General features: G+C 42.4%; 1 protein-coding gene across 1 annotated transcript in view; it reads right to left on the reverse strand.

Moving 5' to 3' along the window:
• The window catches only part of tmtc1 (transmembrane O-mannosyltransferase targeting cadherins 1), a 74,461-nt gene that overhangs the window by 54,540 nt on the left and 2,610 nt on the right, over positions 1-17,311 (reverse strand). Inside the window, exon 2 of the mRNA XM_079816650.1 lies at positions 5,521-5,698. Within this exon, the coding sequence (XP_079672776.1) occupies positions 5,521-5,698 (178 nt within the window). The remainder of the gene's footprint in view (positions 1-5,520; positions 5,699-17,311) is intronic.

Here is a 17,311-nt window from a genome sequence, read left to right on the forward strand (position 1 = left end):
TCTTATTTGAGTTCAATGTGATATGTGGTTGTACATTCTCAAGTTTAGTATTGGATTAAAGTCTCCTTCATCGTGCACTTGATTATAGCCACCCAATCTGTGACAGAATACTAGACCAAATAACATTAACTCTGCGGGGGCTTTCACTTCAAGTATGGACCACTGGTTGGCATCTTGGAAAGAGATTCTGTGCTCCATGAATCAGAATGGCCGCAGTATGGAAATGTATGTGGCAGAATTTCGGACGACCAATCTCTTATGGATTTGTTCTGGGTCGGATTTGTGGCTCTCCCTTTACAGTTGGTGAGGCCAGTGAGGTGAAGAACCACAATGCCACTAAACAGCTATTCTCCGGTAGCCAATCCCTTTCTATGCATCAGTTCTCATGCACGACCAAACTGACAACAACTTTAGCCCCGTTTCCACCGAAATTACCCGGAACAATTTGTCCCAGGAACTTTTTTCCAAGGACTTCTTTTTTTCCCCCAGACCTGCTGCTGTCTGAGTTTCCATCATGGTCTCAAGTAACATGAAGATTAGTCCGGTGATGTAGGACTGCGCACGACTTTCCAGAGCCCGCTGGATTTTGTTCTCCGTAAATAAACTTAATAAAGCCTGAACCTCGTCGTCGGTCCATCTGTCATATTTTTTAAAACTCCACTGTTGATTCGAATAACAAACAACTCTTACTGCACGCACCGCAACAGACATTTAGGTTGAAATAAAATGCTGCGAGAGCTCAACCAATCAGCATCTTCAGCGCCCAAGTCCCACCCCCGAAATTTCCTGAACTTTGAAAAAGTACTACCTTGCAAGCAGGGCCATTTTGAGGGAGAAATCTTTGCCCGGTTCCTGCGGTCGAAACACACAGAGTACCACCCCAAAGTCCCAAGTTCCTGGGGAAAGTTCCCACGGTGGAAACGCGGCTTATCAGAGCCAAGCCACCATCTCAGCTGGACGAGTCGGCCAAGCTCAGATCAGCTCCAGTGAGTATTAGACTGGCAGCCAAGATGGCCATCACACCTGGGTCTTCAGTCAAGATGGCCATCACACCTTAGTCTTTAGCCAAGATGGCCACCACGCCTGATTCTTCAGCCAAAACGGCCGCCACGCCTGAGTCTTCAGGCAACCCTCTACACACACCTTGGCAATAGAATCGCCATTGGCTAGTAAATATTTTGTTTAGTCGCCAGACTGATATACTTTATTATACTTATACTTTACAATATCTTTGTAAAATGGCACTGCTTTTTAAATATCTGAACGTACACGCTTAAAATCAGTCAATCAAGCATTAGACTATGTTATGATATTATAATAATCAAGCACTATTTAATGATAGAACTTCAGCAATTAGAACTAAAACTGTCTTTGTCATTTAACTGAACTTTGGACTGGTGGTGGTGCTTAAGATATTGTTGGTGTTTATGTAAAAAAATAGATAATAGTAATTATATTATATTATTAAAAAATAATAATAATACTAATTCTACTACTAATAACAATATACAACGTACTAAGGATTGATGAGCTGCTGGGTTCATGAATATTAATCACGTTGCCAGCATTCGCTCAAACTGATTTGCTGAAATCCAAACGGGGACAGGAAAAGATGAGCGCCAGCCAATGAGACTGCCGTTTGCGCATTAGTTCCGCCCACTACCGAAAAAAAAGGCATATCTTCTGCTTGTTCTTAAATGCTGAATAATTCCAAATGAACTCCGTTATTTTGACAGGAAAATACAACAAAGAATATTGTTAACATGTAGCGCGTCGATTTTGTGTGGTATGTTTACGGTACGTCAGATGAGCTGATTTGAAATCGTATATTAGATCGCTTGATGAGAGCAAAACTCTCAAGCGCTCATTCAGAGTGTTCAGCGAGTAAAAATATATGAATTAGCATCTAACACACACACTGGCGAGTAAAATCTGAGAATTTAATAGCCAATGGCTAATGATATTATTTAATCGCCCAGAGTGACGATTTAGTCAGAGTGTTTTACTCGCATTATAGAGGGTTGTCAGGACTCCAGAGAGGACTCCGGTCCTTGTCCAAAGATGGCTCCAGTCCATTACCTGAGTCCAGAGACCTGCCGCCCTGGTCCCCTGAACTGCCGGCTTCGCCTGGTCACATGCACGGCCAGCACCACCCAGGAGGCTTCCTAACCTGGCAGCACTGCCCTGCTCACCAACCGGTGACCCCCAGGACTCCAGGACACTCTTTTTTCTTTGGAATTGGGTTACCTTTACACTGTTCCCGTGTTTTTTTTTTATTGTTTAGTCCCCCTCCCCACGTTTTGGTCACGACCCACCGGTTAAGAAACACTAAAATAAATAGCTGTTAATACTAATATAAATGATTGTGTGTATATACAGTGAGGAAAATAAGTATTTGAACGCCCTGCTATTTTGCAAGTTCTCCCACTTAGAAATCATGGAGGGCTCTGAAATTGTCATCGTAGGTGCATGTCCACTGTGAGAGACATAATAAAAAAAAAAAAAACAGAAATCACAATGTATGATTTTTTTACTAATTATTTGTATGATACAGCTGCAAATAAGTATTTGAACACCTTAGAAAATCAATGTTAATATTTGGTACAGTAGCCTTTGTTTGCAATTACAGAGGTCAAACGTTTCCTGTAGTTTTTCACCAGGTTTGCACACACTGCAGGAGGGATTTTGGCCCACTCCTCCACACAGATCTTCTCTAGATCAGTCAGGTTTCTGGCCCGTCGCTGAGAAACACGGAGTTTGAGCTCCCTCCAAAGATTCTCTATTGGGTTTAGGTCTGGAGACTGGCTAGGCCACGCCAGAACCTTGATATGCTTCTTACAGAGCCACTCCTTGGTTATCCTGGCTGTGTGCTTCGGGTCATTGTCATGTTGGAAGACCCAGCCTCGACCCATCTTCAATGCTCTAACTGAGGGAAGGAGGTTGTTCCCCAAAATCTTGCAATACATGGCCCCGGTCATCCTCTCCTTAATACAGTGCAGTCGCCCTGTCCCATGTGCAGAAAAACACCCCCAAAGCATGATGCTACCACCCCCATGCTTCACAGTAGGGATGGTGTTCTTGGGATGGTACTCATCATTCTTCTTCCTTATGACCAAAAAGTTCTATTGTGGTCTCATCTGACCACATGACTTTCTCCCATGACTCCTCTGGATCATCCAAATGGTCATTGGCAAACTTAAGACCGGCCTGGACATGTGCTGGTTTAAGCAGGGAAACCTTCCCTGCCATGCATGATTTCAAACCATGACGTCTTAGTGTATTACCAACAGTAACCTTGGAAACGGTGGTCCCAGCTCTTTTCAGGTCATTGACCAGCTCCTCCCGTGTAGTTCTGGGCTGATTTCTCACCTTTCTGAGGATCATTGAGACCCCACGAGGTGAGATCTTGCATGGAGCCCCAGTCCGAGGGAGATTGACAGTCATGTTTAGCTTCTTCCATTTTCTAATGATTGCTCCAACAGTGGACCTTTTTTCACCAAGCTGCTTGGCGATTTCCCCGTAGCCCTTTCCAGCCTTGTGGAGGTGTACAATTTTGTCTCTAGTGTCTTTGGACAGCTCTTTGGTCTTGGCCATGTTAGTAGTTGGATTCTTACTGATTGTCTGGGGTGGACAGGTGTCTTTATGCAGCGAACGACCTCAAACAGGTGCATCTAATTTAGGATAATAAATGGAGTGGAGGTGGACATTTTAAAGGCAGACTAACAGGTCTTTGAGGGTCAGAATTCAAGCTTATAGACAGGTGTTCAAATACTTATTTGCAGCTGTATCATACAAATAAATAGTTAAAAAATCATACATTGTGATTTCTGGATTTTTTTTTTTAGATTATGTCTCTCACAGTGGACATGCACCTACGATTACAATTTCAGACCCCTCCATGATTTCTAAGTGGGAGAACTTGCAAAATAGCAGGGTGTTCAAATACTTATTTTCCTCACTGTATATAAATATATAAGTAAAGTGAGTAAATACACAATTTTTATGTTGATTTATTTTAATCTAATTCATGATGTTTAATGTAAAATAATCTAAATAAAAAGAGTGAAAAATGTTAATTATATATCTACACATATACCTTACCTGACCTTATGAAAGTGGCAATAAATAAAATAAAACTATGATAATTGCACACACACAGAGTTGGGTACAGATCCTCTTCTTTGTATTTCTCATATTTATCCAGAGGCTAATTATATTTCTGTTTGATCAATCAAAACTTGAAGGACAGTACCTCCCGTGCCGTGTGTGTGTGTGTGTGTGGTGTGAGTCTCATTAATGCTGCCAGGATGCAGTGCAGCTGTTGATGTATGGTGTTTACACAGAGCTGATGATCAGAGTCTGGCTCAGTGGCATGGACTCACTCCAACCGATCTAGCAAACGCTCTATTGTAAACAAACTCTGCAGTTCACTCGAAAACTCAAAGATAAACCTTCAATACACAGTCCATATCTCCACAAAACCCAAATAAACTCCTTCAAATTTCACAAAACATTAAACACAGAAATCCTGAATGAATATATATATATATATATATTGATGGATGGATGAATGGATGGATGGAACGATAGACAGACAGACAGACAGATGGAATGATAGACAGAGCGATGGATGGATGGATGGATGGATGGATAGATGATAGATGGATGGATGGAACGATAGACAGAGCAATGGATGGATGGATGATACAGATGGATAGATGATAGATAGATGGAATGATAGACAGAGCGATGGATGGATGGACAGATGGATAGATGATAGATAGATGGATGGATGGATGGAACGATAGACAGCAATGGATTGATGGATGGATGGATGGATGGATGGATGGATGGATGGATGGATGGATGGATGGATGGATGGATGGATGGTAGATAGATAGATGACGGATGGATGGAACGATAGACAGAGCAATGGATGGATGGATGATACAGATAGATAGATAGATAGATAGATAGATAGATAGATAGATAGATAGATAGATAGATAGATAGATAGATAGATAGATAGATAGATAGATAGATAGATAGATAGATAGATAGATAGATAGATAGATAGATAGATAGATAGATAGATAGATAGATAGATAGATAGATAGATAGATAGATAGATAGATAGACAGAGTGATGGATAGAGTGATGGATAGATGGATGGATGGATGGATGAAACGATAGACAGCAATGGATGGATGGATGGATGGATGATAGATAGATAGATGATGGATGGATAGACAGAGCAATAGATAGATAGATAGATAGATAGATAGATAGATAGATAGATATAGATGATGGATGGATGGAACAATAGACAGAGCAATGGATGGCTGGATGGATGGATAGATGATGGATGGATGCCCAAAAATTAAAACACTTTTGCCCAAAAATGAAAATTCTCTCATTATTTACTGTCCTGTTATTGGCATAGAACAGCCCTTTCCATTTAAAACATCTACAGACTCACTGACAATGGAAATGATTATAAATGCATGCATGTGCACTCACAGCTTCGGTGTGAATGGGGTGTACAGAGAAAAGCAGAGCGGTGAGGAAAGACAAGTTGCTGTCTTCAAACACACACTGCTCACAGGTGTGCATGAGCAGAGCCGTCACCACGCAGTGCAGAAACACGTTCACCAGGTGGAAGTAGAATGGAGTCATGCCGCCCAACAAAATGTTCAACCTGCAGCCAGAGTGAAGAGAAAAGAGAAGAACAGTGACATTAACAAGACATGAAGTGACAAGAGGTAAAACCTATTCCATGTAAATCTTCCTAACCAGCCGTGACCAAAACAAGCAACAGGACAAATGTGTTGGCTTCTACTCCTGCTGCATTTGCTGGATAGCCGTATATAATCAGAATCAGATGTGTTCTGATTGGCTGCGATGGTGTTATTTTACTATGGAGAGACACATTACTCTGGTGAGGAAAGTTGCAGTTTCACACCAGAAAGTTGATTTCGAGTCAAAACAAAAGGACCTGGCCGTGGAAAAACCTCTGGTGTTCAGTAAACACACTTGCTTGACCTTCGATATGGCAGCACAGGAAGCCCTTAAAGAAAAAGAGAGCAAGGGAGCGAGAGAGGTGAGAGAAGGGAACAATTAGCCTAAAGCGATGCAACATTAATGAGGTTTCATGGTCACCTTGACTTGCAGGAGAGATTGCATTCAAATTTTGCACGAGCACCAGAGGCAGAACACAGCACGCAATATGATGAACGTAAACTCATTTCACAATACACTTTGATTTGTAAAATCACCTCAATCTGATAGAAAATAATCCGGTTTTTGAAATGGCTGTAGGAAAATAAAATGACTGAACGGCTCGCTATGAACGACTGGGTCAGAGCATCTCCAAAACTGCAGCCCTTGTGGGGTGTTCCCGGCCTGCAGTGGTCAGTGTCTATCAAAAGTGGACCAGGGAAGGAACAGTGGTGAACAGACGATCATGGGCGGCCATGGCTCGTTGATGCACGTGGGGGTCCAGTGGGTTAAACCATGGAACTGATATGCAGAAGGTTGCTGGTTTGATCCCAGCGGTCACCACCAGTGTGTCCTTGAGCAAGGCACTTTACTCCATGTTGCTCCAGGGGGATTGTCCCTGTAATAAGGGCACTGTAAGTCGCTTTGGATAAAAGCGTCTGCCAAATGCATAATTGTAAATGTAAAAAGTAAATGCAGAATCACAGGCCAATCACAGCGTGTATAGAGTCGGTGGGCGGGCTTAACATAATGACGGCAGAGTTGTGACGGTTCCAAAGTGAAATCCCTGCTAACAAAGAAAGTTACGCACTGAAGTCATTCTTAAAGCAGCACTAGGTAACTTTTCAACCTTCATAATATATTTTCAAGACTCTTGTGATGATACATCGACTTACAATAGGTTGAATGACACGTCTGCCATAGCCTGCGGGGTCTGTGTCGTTTTTAATCGTACTTTTAAACTTCGGGTTTCGGGTAGTTACCCGAGAACAAAAAGAACTACAAAATTCGACTGCTTTACGGCATATACGTCACTTCCACCACCACCACCACCCCCACTTCCTTAAATTCGGACGTGCGAGCCCAACTATCGTTTGTTTGCCGGATGTTATAGTCATGGCCGAAGCAGCACAGAAAAATAAGAAAGCAAAGGTTTTGTCGGAGGAAAGCAAAAAGAGGAAACGAGAAAGTGATCGGATTAAAGGCCGGACGAGGATCAACATTGGGCCAGCGTTTGCTCGTTGGCGTGAGCTGAAGGAGGCTGACTTGGCTGTCAATAGTAAAGTAAATACATAAGACGTACAAAATCATATTTTAGGATACTTAACATGTCTCTGATATTTGTTTATTTGTCTTGCCTCAAGCTATAATGCAAGTCGATTTTTCAAATTCGCAGATTCATCTATGGTAGCTTGATATTATAATATTGACGATGTATGGTTATTATCTAACACTCAAATATTGAATTGAAGTATCATATAGATTCTGTAAAACGGTAACCAATAGACTAGGCTATAATGACGCTGGCTTGTAAACGGGAGCATCGCGATCATTTGGCGTTTGAAAAAAATTAAACCCATGAAATGATATTCATATGACATGCTGAAACATATGCCACTGTACCTGGGATGAAGACATTTCACACGCGACGCAAGCAGAACACCTGCATGTGAACTCCTGCTGCAGTGTTCAGGGCTATCATTGTTGTCATGTCAACAAATGCACGTGCGATGCATCCCCTGATGTAGGATGACAATTTATGACAGTAGTAGAGGACAATACTGTTTCCCAACTGTAGGGGGACCCCGAGAGCAAAACCTACCTAGTGCTGCTTTAAAAAAGGAAGATGTGTTCTGAGTTTTGCCGACCGGATACGGCAAAAGTTGAATCTATCAACTAGCATCGCTGGTGGGAAAATGCATGGGACTCAGCCACAACCCGCTTGTGATTGTTGTCACCACTGATAGCGCTCTGGTTGGTTGTAGCCATAGATTGTAAAAAACTATGGACGTAGTGTCTGTGACGTCACCCATAGGATTCTGATGAGCAGTTTTGAAGCGTAAAGTATGGACGAGATGGACAATCTTGTCAGCGCGTCATCGCGCGTCACTCCCGGATAACAGAAAATGGGCAAAAAGGCGGGACGTGGGCGGAGCTGAAATGACGTGATGACTAACAGACAGCAGATAAATGGCTATCCACCTGTCACTCATAGTGGCCACACCCTTAATTATGCAGGACTGTAATGCTTAATATAATGTAAACGAATGAGTTATAAAAAAATTCACCCCCCTCACAGTTATCATGAAGGGTAAAATTAGCCGTATAGATCAAAACCACAATTTGTACCAGACTGTAAACATGTTTTTTTCTGCTGTAAAGTTGGGCATTTTAACATGAGGCTCAATGAGATTCTGCTCCTTCTGGAGCCTGTCTCTAGCGGCCAGTCGATGAATTGCAGTATATGTCACTTCCGTATTGGCTTCAAGAGAAACTGCGGGAGGTTGCTGCTTGGTTGTAGCTCTATCCTATTGCGTGCAGAGGGAATTTGAAAGACAACCGTTTATCCCGCCTCTCGGATTGCGCCCTGCCAATGGTGTGTTCCCAGACCCAACATCTTGATGTGGGTCTGGCTTGTCAGGCTAGGTCAGGGCTGTCTTGGCAGGTAAAGGGGAACCAACACAATATTAGGAAGGTGTTCATAATGTTATACCCAAGCGGCAACCTCCCGCAGTTTCTCTTGAAGTCAATACGGAAGTGACTTAAACTGCAATTCATCGGCTGGCCACTAGGCTCCGGAAGGGAGCAGAATCTCATTGAGCTCCATGTTAAAATGCCCAACTTTAAGGCCCTTTCACACCGGACGCGTAACGAAAAAGCGAAGCGGAAAAACGAATATTTTGTGTGCGAATAGTTTGCGTCAAAACCATTCACATCAGCCGCAACGCGAGTTTGCGACGTTTCAGAGCTCCAACATTCCAAAACATTTGCGGCGACAGCTGAGAAACCACAGACACTTCATCATCCAGTGAAGATGAGCTTTTCATTTGATTTAAAAGACAGAGAAGGTTTTAAGGGCACCCAGTCTTAAAGAACAGAGAGTCTGAAGGGGAGTATGCTAATCTTGTACAGGAGCTAAAACTTTATCATGGCCGGATCAACAAGGTTTAACTCAAAAAGTTATGATATCGTTGTCTGTAGCCTTCAGTGGGGAAACACATCAGCATCTTTACACCTGTACAGCTGTAATCTCATGAGAAATGCGATACCTGGCAAAGGTTAATGTTGATTGAATAGCTAATTATGGGCGTGGTCACTTTGAGTGACCGGTGGAGAGCCATTTATCTGCTGTCTGTTAGTAATCACGTCACCTCAGCTTCGCCCACGTCCCACCTCTTTTCCCATTTTCTGTTATGCGGGAGTGACGCGTTGCCAGCTCGTCCCTACTTTACTCCTATGGGTGACGTCACGAACACTACGTTCATATTTTTTTTACAGTGTATGGTTATACCAGATCGGTGTATATGTATAAATATGTGTGTATATGTGCAGTATACACACACAGAGACACAGACTTTTATGTTAATTGTGATAAGTAATTTTAGTACTTCAACTTATTTTATTTCAATTAGTTGCCAAGGCAACATTTCTCATTTTTGTTTATGTATCTCATCTAATATTTATATTTTGTTCTATTTCAATTAACAGCAACTATTTTGAATATTTTTTTAGTTAACAACTGTGATCTTAAATTTTGTTTTTTTTTAAACTTCAAAACAAGAACATAATGATTCCATATATAATAAAATGCAATTACTATTTCCAAATTATGAATTTTGAGAGAGTTACACATCTGTAGTGGTCACCATGCATCAGAGGGCTAATTTATATTTTTCTTCACATAAAAATATATTCTATTCTGAACATTTATGAAATGAAAATTCTCTCATTATATGTATTCCTTCTCATGTCACTCCAACCCCTTTTGCTGTTTTTAACATTTGTTCATTCCTCTAAAACTACACTCACCTAAAGGATTATTAGGAACACATACTAATACTGTGTTTGACCCCCTTTGGCCTTCAGAACTGCCTTAATTCTACGTGGCATTGATTCAACAAGGTGCTGAAAGCATTCTTTAGAAATGTTGGCCCATATTGATAGGATAGCATCTTGCAGTTGATGGAGATTTGTGGGATGCACATCCAGGGCACGAAGCTCCCGTTCCACCACATCCCAAAGATGCTCTATTGGGTTGAGATCTGGTGACTGTGGGGGCCATTTTAGTCCAGTGAACTCATTGTCATGTTCAAGAAACCAATTTGAAATGATTCGAGCTTTGTGACATGGTGCATTATCCTGCTGGAAGTAGCCATCAGAGGATGGGTACATGGTGGTCATAAAGGGATGGACATGGTCAGAAACAATGCTCAGGTAGGCCGTGGCATTTAAACAATGCCCAATTGGCACTAAGGGGCCTAAAGTGTGCCAAGAAAACATCCCCCACACCATTACACCACCACCACCAGCCTGCACAGTGGTAACAAGGCATGATGGATCCATGTTCTCATTCTGTTTACACCAAATTCTGACTCTACCATCTGAATGTCTCAACAGAAATCGAGACTCATCAGACCAGGCAACATTTTTCCAGTCTTCAACTGTCCAATTTTGGTGAGCTTGTGCAAATTGTAGCCTCTTTTTCCTATTTGTAGTGGAGATGAGTGGTACCCAGTGGGGTCTTCTGCTGTTGTAGCCCATCCGTCTCAAGGTTGTGCGTGTTGTGGCTTCACAAATGCTTTGCTGCATACCTCGGTTGTAAAGAGTGGTTATTTCAGTCAAAGTTGCTCTTCTATCAGCTTGAATCAGTCGGCCCATTCTCCTCTGACCTCTAGCATCAACAAGGCATTTTCGCCCACAGGACTGCCGCATACTGGATGTTTTTCCCTTTTCACACCATTCTTTGTAAACCCTAGAAACGGTTGTGCGGGAAAATCCCAGTAACTGAGCAGATTGTGAAATACTCAGACCGGCCCGTCTGGCACCAACAACCATGCCACGCTCAAAATTGCTTAAATCACCTTTCTTTCCCATTCTGACATTCAGTTTGGAGTTCAGGAGATTGTCTTGACCAGGACCACACCCCTAAATGCATTGAAGCAACTGCCATGTGATTGGTTGATTAGATAATTGCATTCATGAGAAATTGAACAGGTGTTCCTAATAATCCTTTAGGTGAGTGTATAATTATGAACAACATTAACGGTTGGACTTTATTCATACAGTCATGTTCCACATGTACATACAATGTACTTATTATAGCAATTACAATAACTGAACCTATCCCTAAACCTAACCTTATCCCATGTAGTTACCTTATATTACCCGTACTTTCTTAGGTAAGTACACTGTAAGCACACGTGCTGTAAAATAACGTGCAACCGAAAAATCGAAATACTTTACTCAAATTAAAGCTGATTTTAGAAGGACTTTTGAGTGACAGCCCATTTGGACTGTGAAACGAACAAGTTCTGAGACTTTGTCAGGATAAATTTCAGATCACAGTACTTGAAGTCCTACTTAGACAGCATACTTTGTTATGCAAGTATAAAAAGCTGTCCGTGAAGGCTTTACATGAGTCACTGAACACACCTGCCACTTAATATTTAGCTCTGAACTCGACGGGTAGAGAACAAGCCAGAGAACAAGACGAAATGGAACGAGAGCGAAAGGGTGACAGTTAATGAAATGATGGAAGGAAAACGATAATGACTGTGAAACAGTTTGTACATCTGCAGGCAATAATAAGCCTGTTTGTTTAACCGCCGCTGATTAATGTGACATCGAGGCGTGAGTGTGTGCATTACAGTCTCTACAGGAGAACAAGAAAATGTCTTTAAGCCTCATCGGAGCTGAAGATAAAAATCTAGCCGTCCATACTGAGTGTGCAGTCTTTAGTTTCTCTCGAGCAGCATCATATTCTGCAATCACAGAGCCATGGAAAACTCTCGGACACAGCTAACATCAGCTGATTGCAATTCTCTCAGAGAGCAGGGCAGTCCAATGTGAAAGGAATAGTTTGCCCCAAACTGAAAGTACTGTCATTATTTACTCACCCTTCATGTCGTTTTACAACATGGAAAGTAGAAAGAATAGGGGCTGTGAAGCTCCAACAACCTCCAAAAAGCACCATAAATGTAACATGACAGCAGGGCTTTTCTGTCTGCACAATCAAGCAAGCACTTACAATTTTCTCCTCCCTGCCAACATTTCCACTGGCCCTACCACAAAAGAACAATAGTAAGTTCCATATCACATTTTATTTGTTTTAAAATTAGCAATGTATTTTTATACGGAGTGTCTAATCACACCAAGTGCAAATAGCGTGCCATGTCAAGTACACTCACCTAAAGGATTATTAGGAACACCTGTTCATTTTCTCATTAATGCAATTATCTAACCAACCAATCACATGGCAGTTGCTTCAATGCATTTAGGGGTGTGGTCCTGGTCAAGACAATCTCCTGAACTCCAAACTGAATGTCAGAATGGGAAAGAAAGGTGATTTAAGCAATTTTGAGCGTGGCATGGTTGTTGGTGCCTGACGGGCCGGTCTGAGTATTTCACAATCTGCTCAGTTACTGGGATTTTCACGTGCAACCATTTCTAGGGTTTACAAAGAATGGTGTGAAAAGGGAAAAACATCCAGTATGCGGCAGTCCTGTGGGCCAAAATGCCTTGTTGATGCTAGAGGTCAGAGGAGAATGGGCCGACTGATTCAAGCTGATAGAAGAGCAACTTTGACTGAAATAACCACTCGTTACAACCGAGGTATGCAGCAAAGCATTTGTGAAGCCACAACACGCACAACCTTGAGGCGGATGGGCTACAACAGCAGAAGACCCCACCGGGTACCACTCATCTCCACTACAAATAGGAAAAAGAGGCTACAATTTGCACAAGCTCACCAAAATTGGACGGTTGAAGACTGGAAAAATGTTGCCTGGTCTGATGAGTCTCGATTTCTGTTGAGACATTCAGAGGGTAGAGTCAGAATTTGGCGCAAACAGAATGAGAACATGGATCCATCATGCCTTGTTACCACTGTGCAGGCTGGTGGTGGTGGTGTAATGGTGTGGGGGATGTTTTCTTGGCACACTTTAGGCCCCTTAGTGCCAATTGGGCATCGTTTAAATGCCAAGGCCTACCTGAGCATTGTTTCTGACCATGTCCATCCCTTTATGACCACCATGTACCCATCCACTGATGGCTACTTCCAGCAGGATAATGCACCATGTCACAAAGTTAGAATCATTTCAAATTGGTTTCTTGAACATGACAATGAGTTCACTGTACTAAAATGGCCCCCACAGTTACCAGCAGGGCTCTGAACCGGTTCAAGGAACGAAAACGAAAACCGGAAACAAACGAAATTTTAAGAGGAACAAAAACAGAAACGAAATCAAAATCAATTTGAATCGTTCTGAACAGAAACGTTAATTTGAAATGACCATTAACCGGTTAATAACGTTATTTTATCATTCTCTTTAATATTTTAATTTGGCAGTGACCAATCATGAAATGAGTAGTACAGCATGTGACGTTGACTTATCAAGCGTGAGTGAAATGCCCGCGCACCATCATCTATGAATCTACCGCCAGTATAGAGCGCGCATTTTCATGCCTCAAGTACATTTCTTTCCCCGCTGAGGTCTACAATGAATGTGCAGGTATTGGAGGACATTATTTTCGAACGTTTAAATAAGCAGTGCGGACTTTAAGCTCAAATAGACTGATTTAGGCTAGTTTATGGATTTTGTTTAAGCCTGCCCAAGCAGGCTACTAGCATCTATCAAACATTTTTCCTATAGTCTTTCAGATTGCCAATACAGGACAGGTCAATGTTTTCTATATAGACGGTTGATGCTTCGTTTTAAATGGTATGTTACATTGCATTAAATGATCAAGCTTTTATTAGCTGACTGAATTTGATTATGTGATGCAAGGACGTGTTGCGCAGTGTTTGCTTTGAAATTAGCAGTTGACGATGCATTAAAAGAGCAATGGTTATCCAGTTTATTTATTCTTTATTCATGCAATTTTTAAAACAAGTTGTGTTGAAAAAAAGTTATGTACAAAGAATGTAATCATCACTCTTCTGAAAATAATTCGGCATAAGAGGCCACTTTAGGTTGTCTAACGCTCCATTAAAACAGGTCCGCTGTTTATGCTTTGTAATTCTAATGCATGTATTTCTGGTTTTAAAAATGTTATGAATTAAATATTCAAGTTTAATTACCATGCGTTATATTATTATTGAGTGAAAATAAGTCTATTTATACATATTTGTTTAAAGTATAGGCTAAATTAAAATAACGTTATTAACCGGTATTTTTTCATATCAAACCGTTTTCGGAACAGTAATGTTTATTGAGGAACGCAAAAACGGAAACGCTATAATATCGAATCTGCTCGGAGTGAACCGATTTATATTTTTTTCTGTTTTTAAGCCCTGGTCACCAGATCTCAACCGAATAGAGCATCTTTGGGATGTGGTGGAACGGGAGCTTCGTGCCCTCGATGTGCATCCCACAAATCTCCATCAACTGCAAGATGCTATCCTATCAATATGGGCCAACATTTCTGAAGAAATGTTTTTCTGCACCTTGTTGAATCAATGCCACGTAGAATTAAGGCAGTTCTGAAGGCGAAAGGGGTCAAACACAGTATTAGTATGTGTTCCTAATAATCCTTTAGGTGAGTGTATGCCTGGGCCAAACAAGATTTTAAAAAACACATATATTTCAAAGTCTTCAGTGGCGCAATCAGTAAAGCGTAAGGCTTAAGGATCTTGGTTTTGACGTGATCGACCCGGGTTCGTGCGAGTCTGCGCAGACCAGAAAACAGATCGGACCCATTTGAATTAAAAAGCGATATGGAGGAGATTAGGAGGAAACTGCCAGCAGCCATATCACCCTGCAGCCCAAGACTGGTTTCCCACTGAAGCTAAGCAGGGCTGAGCCTGGTTAGTACCTGGATGGGAGACCATCTGGGAAAACCAGTTAGCTGCTGGTAGAGGTGTTAGTGAGGCCAGCAGGGGGTGCTCACCCTGTGGTCTGTGTGGGTCCTAACACCCCACTATAGTGATTGGGACACTATACTGTAACAAGCACCGTCCTTCGGATGAGACGTTAAACCGAGGTCCTGACTCTCTGTGGTCATTAAAAAACCCAGGATGTCCTTCGATAAAGAGTAGAGGTGTAACCCCGGCATCCTGGCCAAATTTGCCCATTGGCCCCTCTCCATCACGGCCTCCTAATCATCCCCATATATATGATTGGCTTCATCACACCACATTGGTGGTGGTTGAGGAGATTCCCCCTTCTATATGTAAAGCGCTTTGAGTGCCTAGAAAAGCGCTATATAAATGTAACAAATTATTAATTATAATTACTTTGCTGTGATATACACTAAATGCTATTGGCTATTTTTAAAAAGGGGAGGAGCTGTTCGACATGCCCGCCCTGTCTTCCCGTTTCAGTGGAAATTACATCAACACATTGAATAATGCTGTGCGTTTCAAGGCACTTCAGATGCCCCTTAAAGGTCCCGTTTTTCGTGTTTTTTTGAAGCTTTGATTGTGTTTACAGTGTGCAATATAACATGTGTTCATGTTTCGCGTGTAAAAAAACACAGTATTTTTCACACAATTTACTTATCTGTATACTGCTGTTTTCACTGTCCTCAAAACGGCTTGAAAGATTTCCCTGTTCTATGAAGTCCCTCCTTCAGAAACACGTAACGAGTTCTGATTGTGCCAGCGGTTCCCGTGTTGTGATTCGACAGCAGCTTAGCGCACGCAGAGCGCACGTTACCGGAAAGGTCACGCCTCTCACCATAATGGGGATGCATGCGCTCAATGATCTCTAAGTACAGCGTCCCTGGGAAAGCCAAACAAAGGTGACTTGACTCCGGGATGAAAATAACAGCGTCTCGACGACATGGCGACAAACAAACTATACAAACGCAACCGAACGCAACACTTCCTCTTATCCACGCGGGAGCAACAAGACCACGCCCCCTTTTTTGCGTACTCTTGTGGGCGGAGGTTAGTCGACAAACTGTTCTACTGACGTAATTAAAGCAGGATGTACAGAGATGTAGTCCCAACCGACCGTTCGCTGTAGACTTTGAAAGGGAACTTCTGTTAAATAAAATATCTCGCTTGGCATTGAACTTTGAGCTTTATAATTTTACAGGTATTATAAATGCTCTAACAGCAACATTACACACTAACTAAAGTTTGAAAAATGGGATCACGAAGAACAGGACCTTTAAAGACAGATCATGTCAAACAGAGGGTCAGAATGGAGGTTGAAAATAATTGTTTTTCTGCATATATATTCCTAATATTGTGTTGGTCCCCTTTACGCTGCCAAGACAGCCCTGAGCCGTCGAGGCATGGACTCCACTAGACCCCTGAAGGTGTGCTGTGGTATTTGGCACCAAGATGTTAGCAGCAGATTCTTTAAGTCCTGTAAGTTGTGAGGCGGGGCCTCCATGGATCGGACTTGTTTGTTCAGCACATCCCACAGATGCTCGATTGGATTGAGATTTGGGGAATTTGGAGGCCAAGTCAACACCTCAAACTCGTTGTTGTGCTCCTCAAACCATTCCTGAACCATTTTTGCTTTGTGGCAGGCGCATTATCTGCAGAGAGAGCCACAGCCACCCGGGAATACCGTTATCATGAAAGGGTGTACATGGTCTGCAACAATACTTAGGTAGGTGGTACGTGTCAAAGTAACATCCACATGGATGGCAGGACCCAAGGTGCATCCTGGTGCCATGTGTTCCCCGGGTAAGTGACGCAGACACACACCTAGCCATCCACGTGATGTAAAAGAAAGCGTGATTCATCAGACCAGGCCACCTTCTTCCATTGCTCCGTGGTCCAGTTCTGATGCTCACGTGCCACTGTTGATACTTTCAGTGGTGGACAGGGGTCAGCATGGGCACCCTGACTGGTCTACGGCTATGCCGCCCTATACGCAACAAACTGAGATGCTCTGTGTATTCTGACACCTTTCTATCAGAACCAGCATTAACTTCTTGAGCAATTTGAGCTACAGTAGCTCGTCTGTTTGATCGGATCACACGGGCCAGCCTTCGCTCCTCACGGGCATCAAGCCATGACCCTGCCGCCGGTTCACCACTGTTCCTTCCTTGGCCGATTTTTGATAGATACTGACCACTGCAGACCGGGAACACCCCACAAGAGCTGCAGTTTTGGAGATGCTCTGACCCAGTCGTC

This window comes from Gobio gobio (assembly GCF_949357685.1).
Source record: "Gobio gobio genome assembly, chromosome: 5".
In the NCBI taxonomy this organism is placed as follows: Eukaryota; Metazoa; Chordata; class Actinopteri; order Cypriniformes; family Gobionidae; genus Gobio; species Gobio gobio.